Source organism: Schistocerca americana, chromosome 1 (assembly GCF_021461395.2).
Source record: "Schistocerca americana isolate TAMUIC-IGC-003095 chromosome 1, iqSchAmer2.1, whole genome shotgun sequence".
Taxonomy (NCBI): domain Eukaryota; kingdom Metazoa; phylum Arthropoda; class Insecta; order Orthoptera; family Acrididae; genus Schistocerca; species Schistocerca americana.
In genome coordinates, this window is record NC_060119.1 from 859,663,742 (window position 1) to 859,672,284 (window position 8,543).

An 8,543-nucleotide genomic window follows, 5' to 3' on the forward strand; every position below is an offset into this window, starting at 1 on the left:
TTACCAACAATCGTTCTTCTCACGCGCCATTCGCGACTGAAATAGGGGCAGGTATCTTTAGTAACCCATCATCTTTCCCATTCTCAAGGCTGAAATAATGCTATGATACAACTTAGTCTCATTCATAGGTCTGTGATACTACGTTGAATAAACTGACAACTTTCAAACTTCAAATTCACCGATTTTTTAACATCTGGACTTATTGTACACAAAAAGAAATGTGAATATGCATTACACTAAACCACAACATTTGAAAATTCATTGTAAATTTGTCAAAATACTTCTCTCTTCTCTATCTTTCTTTGTCTGTCATGCACACACACACGCACACACACACACACACACACACACACACACACATACACACATACACACACACACACACACACACACATAAGAGAGAGAGAGAGAGAGAGAGAGAGAGAGAGTACGACAGTTCTTGCACCTTTATTTTCTCTTTTCTCCTATCTCATTCCAAAACCAACCTATGGATTCATCTTCCTGGGAATAATTTTGACTATCTTGCACCTAAATTGAGACATGTGACTCCAAATATAATTCTCCAAAACGCCATAAGTCATTAATCTTTAACAAATTAATAACGACAACATATTTAAGACGAAGGAAATGTCATTCAAATTAAATATATCTCTCCAGAGACCTTTTCAAGTCTCAAATATCTATTATGTATATATGTACGTGTCCATACAGTTGTGCAAAGCCACTGTTCCAAAGTGGCGTAGTGTTTAGCGCGTCGACCTAATGAGTAGGAGACCTGGGTTCAAACCTAGGCGTTGGTACAAATTTACATTCGTCGCTTTAGTCGCTATAGACTTGAAAAGGTCACTGGAACCATACAATTTCATTTGATTAAAGCACCTTTGCCCCTCTTTTTTATGATGACGTGCTATTCCAATACAGTTGGAAAGCCTCTGCAATGCTTTTCGAGTTTAGGGGGAATACCAAGTGCGCTGAGGTGTGAAGGGGAACTTGGATTTGGGGGGGGGGGGGGGGGGGGAGGAGGATGCATGCAGTTGTGCAAAGCAACTGTGCCAGGGTGGCGTAGTGGTTAGCGTATCTGCTAGTGAGCAGTATACCTGGGTTCGAGCCCCTAAGTCTTGGTACAAATTTCCATTCGTCACTTCAGTCATCATAGATGTCTGAGACTTCAAAAGGTCTCTGGAACCATATAGTTTCATTTTATTAACGCGGCTATGCCCGTGTTTCAGGCAGGATCCCCCATTTCGTTTGAGACTGACGTGCTATACCACTACAGTTGGAGAGCCTCTGCAATGCTGTTCGAGTTTATGGGAAGTACCAAGTGGGCTGAGGCGTGAACGGCAATTTGGACTGAGGCGTGATAGGGTAGTCCACACAGTTGTGCAAAGCCACTGTGCCAGGGTGGTGTAGTAGTAGGAGCATATGCCTAGTGAATAGGAGACCTAGTTCGAATCCCAGCCTCAGAAAAGTCATTCGTCAATAAGAAATTATTCACTGTTGTAGCTACACCTGGAAGGATAGCAGATATCGAAATTTTATAGTTAGAGGAATGCATGATTAAATTTGTAGGTGATCTGAAAGTATACAGTCTATGAAATGTTTTACACAAAGCTGCTACCTCTGGCTCTAGCCCAGCTGGAAATCGAGTCCAAGAACGAAGCCAGGATTACGGTTACAGTTGTGTCATTACTTAATACTTCAGCTCCATGCAAAAGTAGCTGGCCACTGGAGGCTGGACAGTCTCTCAGTAACACATCCCTGTTTTAAGTGGATGAAGGATTGGGAGAACGTTCTGATCAAGTCATCCACGACAGCAAGGGCAACATGCAGTCTTCCTTTCTCACAGCCACCGGCTATGTGAATTAAAGATGATCGTGTTGTATACCCAATAGCACCCCATACTTGTTCGTGTTGTATACCGAGTGGCACCCCATACCATCACGTCTGGTGCTCGGACCACATAACGATGACGACTGTAGTCTGGCAACTTTCCTTCTTCTTTGAGCTTCCACACATGGATACATCTCTCATGATGCTGGACTCGTCAAGGGAAGCCGCAACAGTGGTCGTTGTGCCGACAGTCCATGGTAGTGGTAAGACTAAGCGACTGAAAACAATCGATTCAGTCGATTCTGAAAAACAATCGGCTCATTTGGTTTTAATTTCTCGTATAGGTTGAATTATTAATTCATTCTTATATGTGAAACCTGTCTATGACAGAAACCGAATGAAAACAGTCGATTCTTTCTGTTGTAGCTTTACGTATCAGTTGGACAGTTCACTCATCCTTTTCGGTGAAGTTAGTCTGTGGGAGCAACGGAATGAAATCTGTCCATTCAGTCAAATGAAAACTATCCATTCAGTCAAATTAAAACTGTCCATTCCGTTGTTTCACGTATCGGCTGAGTTCCAATAAGTGGCTTTCAGTTCTGTTTATGGTCCGTGTTCACGAACAGTCCTTTTCTTGATAGTGAATTGGTTCAGAAGACCGAAACGCTCAGTGGAGTGAGAATGGAAGGTATCATATGACTGTACAAAAAGTGACACTGAAGATACATGCAATGCGAAATAAAGTATCTGCAAAGATTATTTATATTATGAAACTGGATTAATTTAAGAAATTCATAGAAAATTAATGAATGATGACAAATATTTCAGCAAAAAAAAAAAAAAAAAACCTATTGACAAACGGCAATAGATTCTTGAAAAGCAAGTGATTAAATCACCAAACAAAAATATATATCCATATACGCTTTCGGTTCATGTCACACCAGCGTTTACCGAAATAGAATTATCAGTGACAGGTGCAAAGTAGTGGGAAGAGAGAGTCAGTGCTTCAACAAATTTAAATAAAAAGTAATTGTTCAGTTATTTAAACATAAATTTATAATGTAGTACTAATCGTTAACCTTTTAAAACCAACAAAAAGTCCGTGCTTAATGCACAAAATTCGAAAAATCCTTATTTCAGTAAAGAAATACATAAATTTTGAAAATAGTATTTTTTTATAAATATGCTTTTTATTCACTTCTCCTTGAAAAAAAATACATTAGACTGAAAAAGTTTGTAAATGAAATAATTCAAACACGAATACTGAGAGAAAACATTCATATAGTAGCCGTAATAGTCAGAGACTTGTCTCAGTCGGTTCTCACATTTTAAGTGAAATATCTTAACCCCAGGAAGTGAGTGAAAACATTCTTATAGGTGACGTGGCCGCCGAGTCTAGTTTCATTCGATTGTTTCATTCGACTGAAAAACCGACTAAATGAAAAGCAATCGACCGGCCAATCGGTTGTTAAAATCATTCGGTAGTCCCATAACCAGTCCAGGCTGCTCCAGAAGTCGTCACACTGTTCGTGTGGATACTGGTCTCGCTGCAAACAAGCCCATTTCCTGACTCAAAGTACTAGGGTTAGTTTGGTGCATAAGTTCGTAACGCTTTTGTTTTGCATCTTGGTATTCCGGTTGCCATGGGTTTATTTATCGATTGTTATTTTTTACTTGTAGTTCACTGTTCCTATCTGGGTTTACATATTATCTCTTTCTCATTTGGAGATAGTGAACGGAGCTGTGGACGCTAGAAAATGGAGTGCTATGCTGAGGAATCGAAACATTTCCCGCATATTCCTCTGTTGGAGTTCAACAGAGGCTTGACGGCAGCGGAGGCATCCAGAATCATTTGCGCCCTGTATGGTGATAATGCCCCTGCAAAGAGCAAGGCAAGAAAATGGTTTTCTCGGTTTAAGTAGGATCGTTTTAACATTAGTGACTCTCCACGTTCAGGAAGACCTTCAGGGTTTGATGAAGATCGTTTAAACACCTTAATCCACAATGATCCACGTCAGTGTACTCGATAACTGGAAATGAACTTTGATTATTCCACCATCGTGTGGCGTTTGCACGCAGCGGGGAAGACCCAAGTTACGCCAGCGTTGGCAAACTGTTGTAAATAGTGAAGGAGAATATATAATTGATGACTAAAGTCTCTGTTACGTGTATCTGTTACGTTTATTATACTCACGCAAAAACGCTACGAATTTATGCACCATCCCAATTTTGTGACGTGGCTGTACGATCCTACAAACAAGTGAACAACGTCTGTCCTCTCGGGAGCTAATCGACTTATTCCATTGAGATTCTCCATGTGCTTGAGTATGGCCCTCCTGCACCTCTCATTTGCACTTTCATATGACAGATATGCGCTCCACGTCAATGTGAGCACCAATACTGCGGGACGATAAACTGCAATTTCGATAGGCCACCAATCCGAATCCCAAATTCCTTGTTACACGAGCCATAACACGATCTTCTCACAAAGAAAGAACAATGGAATGCGATGCATTATTGTTTAATGCGTTGCATAATCTTCGCTTATTCTCTTCACTCTTGAGATAAAAAGAATTCACAGGAAATTTTTCTTTTCACATTTTCCAGCAAAGCAAGGACGATACAAACGTAAATGAAATATAAATGGAACTCCACATATGTGGACATCAGGTCTCTCTTATCGTGAAAACGTACTAGTCTTTGTATTGTCTTTCGCCCTTCTTCGATAAAAACATTTTATTCGGCAATATCTTTTTCTGAAACAGTAAACTGTATATGCTATAGTACACTAGAATAGGATTCTTAATGTTAATATTTTTGGGCTATATAATTCCTAATAGAGGTTTTTGTTGATGCTGTAAAACAGCTTCATGAATACAAGAAAATAATAATAATACAATAATATGCAGCAAGTAAAAATTTGCTCAGTCCAGTAAATATATATTTTTGGTAAGTTTTATGATAAGCTACAACACAATTATTTTTCACAATAGATAAATACATTCCAGATTTAAAGCACATGTTTCTTCCAGGTTTCCTGCACTTTGCGTCATCTCTTGGCCCATGAAGATTTGGTAGTTAGCCAAAATTTTAAAACCTAGTTACTGAAATTGGTTGCAATATAGTTCTTCTTGGCCTTTTATTCATATTTTGCATATTGTCTGAAGATGACCACAGTTGTGGTCGAAACCGGTCACTAGTAATGATTTACCACCAGATGGAGGTTCTTACTCATTGGTCTGAAGATGACCACAGTTGTGGTCGAAACCAGTCACCGGAATAAATAATTTGTGATCAAGACTGTTTTTGATGGTAAATATTTGTAACAACATTGATCACTGCTCACTCCCACAATGTATTCAAAAGTACCAAAAATAATTATAACCATACCAAAAAGGTATGTAGAATGTAATTTGTAGAAGTAACCATTTTCTGCATACCACCAGCTGTAAACTATAACACGAATCGAACCTTGCAAGTTTCTGCGCCCTGATTTTAAGGCTAAGAACTAGAAGGTCCACACTCGCAGAACACCGGTCTATAAGCGGAAAAATACGCCAATTTTCGGAGAAAAAAATAATGAACGAAGGTCCACATATGTGACGCAGGGAACGAAGAATTTATGTACAGCATGAAATTAGCGGTACTCATGACTACTTTGTACGGTTGTGCTGAAGTGACAATAATTAGCATACCATAGCGCGTATACTCCTCCTGCCAATTTGACGTTTATTGTATCCCGCCTTCAAGACGATTCAAATTTAAATGTGGGTACGAATTTTTAGAATACAATCATTGTTACAGAATTGCGATTTTCCTGAATCGAGATGCGAGGAAGGAGCGGCAGCAGCAGCAGAAACAGCAAGATGAAGGCTCTCCGCTTCTCGCCTGAGCAGCTGCTCACTGCCCACCCACCCAGAGCGAGTAGTCCTGGCAACAGATGCCTCCTGAAGCGACCTGTCCCAGATCCTGCTTGACAGCCAGGTGTCTTCTCAGTCGGATACGCTGCTACTCCACAGATCTTCAAGTCATGCTTCAATAGACATGCACATGCGTACCGTCACCGCTGCTCCTGCCAGAAGCTTGTTTATGGAAATACCCTTGGACTGGCACATTTGCACGACAGCCAAAAAAGTTGATAGTCCTTTCATTTATTCGCCCCAAGCAGCTTGCCCTACCTCCGTCACGAACTTCAGCAACTGTCGATAGCGGATTTACTCTCACTCCGCTTCCGTTCGTACGACAGTACATATGACATCGTTTGCTTGTGTACTTGAATAGTTTACGTCATAGCAAATGATTTTGCCTTCACCTATGTAAACAAATACTTTGTAAAGTAGTAAAATTCTCTTAACCTTCGTGAGAGGAATCTTATCCTAGCCATAAGCAATTCCTTTTAGTCATTAATTACTGTTAAAGTAAGACAGTACGATTTGCAATAACGTAAAATGTTTCAAATTTTTTAACATTTTAAAGTTATTTTAATTTTGTTACAATGATAATAAATTTTTGCTCTTGTCATTGAACGTAAATGTCGCAATGAAGTTGAAATACAGCATTTATTTGTGATTTCTAATAGGCTCTTCACAATAAACCAAATGCTGTGTTAACAAAATAGTGTTATTTTTGGATAAAATAATTTTGAATACTGGGGTGCGTCATTGTAATTATTATAACAGCTAAACAGCCGACGTTACGACCGACTTGCTGCGGTCCTCTTCAGGGTCGTATTCTAACTGGTGCAATTACTTAATGATGCTTGGTTCTGTATAACTGCATGATGTTTGGTTACAAAAGTAAGTACAGGAAATTTTATATTTGCAGCACCTATGTCATCTCAGAATTCTCTCTAGCTCTAAGAACAGAAACAATACAGAACCTGGTCATATGAGAGTCCCTTATCTTCAGATGTGCCTTCAGATACTGTAAACAGCAACAAGCATTTCACATAAAAATCCAGAAATTATACTTCAAGAATTCAGTAAGATTTATCCAGATACCACATATCTCAGTATTACCTGTAACTTACTGTAAGCTGGCAAGTCGTTTCACATAATGTGTATCTTACTTTTGCACACAGGAAGAAATATAGTTCAAAATTAATCCAGAATTAGTTTTACTTACTAAAAAATGATTTCAGAGCTATACTTAGTCCCCTGGTGATAATTCCTTTATTATCATGTTTTGACGCCTTCAAATAGTTTAGATACCCATTTTTGTATCCAGTATTTGTGGCTCATTTTCCTCTTTGTTTTCGTTTCTGTGCGGATTTTAAGCAAAATAGGCCCAACCGCAATAGCCCAAGCAAAATGCCATCTTCATCATCGTGCCAGCAAATACTACGACAGCATGTGAGGAAACATTAACTAATATGTGAAGGTTATGGGGTGGGGGAAATCTATGTGCCAGTTTTCGATGCATGTGCGCTTTTGGACGCCATTACTTAATGTGGAGGGGGACTGTTCGCGCAAGCTACTTTGTGGTAGCCAATGTTGGATGTGTTGCGTACGCCAGAATCATGACAAGTCTTTTGTTCTTCGGCGTTATTGCGTGGTGTAATACAGCCTCATACTCTTTCACTTATTGAGCACTTTAACTTCCGAGTGTGTGGTTATCATTTCGTGTACATATAATGACAACTATGTGTATATATTTTCATACAACTTTTGTAAAATTCGGATTTGATGCACTCGCATTTAAATTTCCAGATGCTTTTTGGGATCGATTAGGTATTTATTATAGAATTCGATAGAAAAGACATACAATGTACGTTTTTATAGAGACTATATGATTGTATTTATATGTATTTATACCTACAAATAAATTACTTGAGGCAATTTTAGTAAAGCAATTGTTTTACTCGATGAAAAATCATTGTTTATATGAGAAAGAGTTTAGTAATGAATGTCTACTAATTTTTAATTCATGCACAAATATTTCATATTATTCATCGGCCCTCCATTCCAAATCATATTTAACAACTTAAATGTGTGACATGTGTATATTATTCTGTGTATATCGAAATTCTGGGCGTATTCTTTCTGGAGCATAAAATACTAGCAAAACTCGTAATACTCGTAATACTATGATTCGAATTAATAATATTGTTCAGAAATGGTATATTATGAACGTGAAAGTACTACCTTCCTACTTTTTAGCGTTTTCTATTATTTTTGAAAACATCTTAAAGATACGGTTCTCGGACTAGCTTTCTATAAATAATAGTGTTAGGTGCACTACACCAGACTTACATATAGCTATGTTGTTATTCCACAGTATAACAGTCCTGTTTTAATTAAACTCTTAAGATGTAAATTTTTAAGTGATACAATTAATTAAAAAATTAGGTCTGTTACAAATTTAAAATGGTATCCTTGTGAAGGGAGCTATGGTTGTGGGTAAAGTGGAGAATTTCATGCGTTTATCTATTGAACCGTTTCTACTGTCCAACAGGACGTAGCGAGCTGAGTAAACGAAGGTAAAAAATTGCGAGTTTAGCATCCTAAGGTCTCCTGAAGCTCCTAGCTAAAGGTGTACAAGATGGAGGGAAACTGCTCATTGTTTCTCTGCCATGGCACCTCCCAGGGTGAGACACAGCCATCCTTTATCCTGAACATAGCACACCTATTTCTCCTTTTCATGGTACACTCTTCACGGATGACGAAATACTGTTTGGGCTGCAAAAGATGGACACCACTCGGAACAGATATACC

General features: G+C 38.6%; 1 protein-coding gene across 1 annotated transcript in view; it reads left to right on the top strand.

Annotated features, from left to right (window-relative positions):
• LOC124594717 (proton-coupled folate transporter-like) overlaps positions 1-6,199 on the top strand; it is a 74,145-nt gene extending 67,946 nt beyond the window's left edge. The window contains exon 11 of the mRNA XM_047133087.1: positions 5,635-6,199. Within this exon, the coding sequence (XP_046989043.1) occupies positions 5,635-5,722 (88 nt within the window). The 3' untranslated portion in view covers positions 5,723-6,199. The remainder of the gene's footprint in view (positions 1-5,634) is intronic.
• Positions 6,200-8,543: the final 2,344 nt, after the last annotated feature.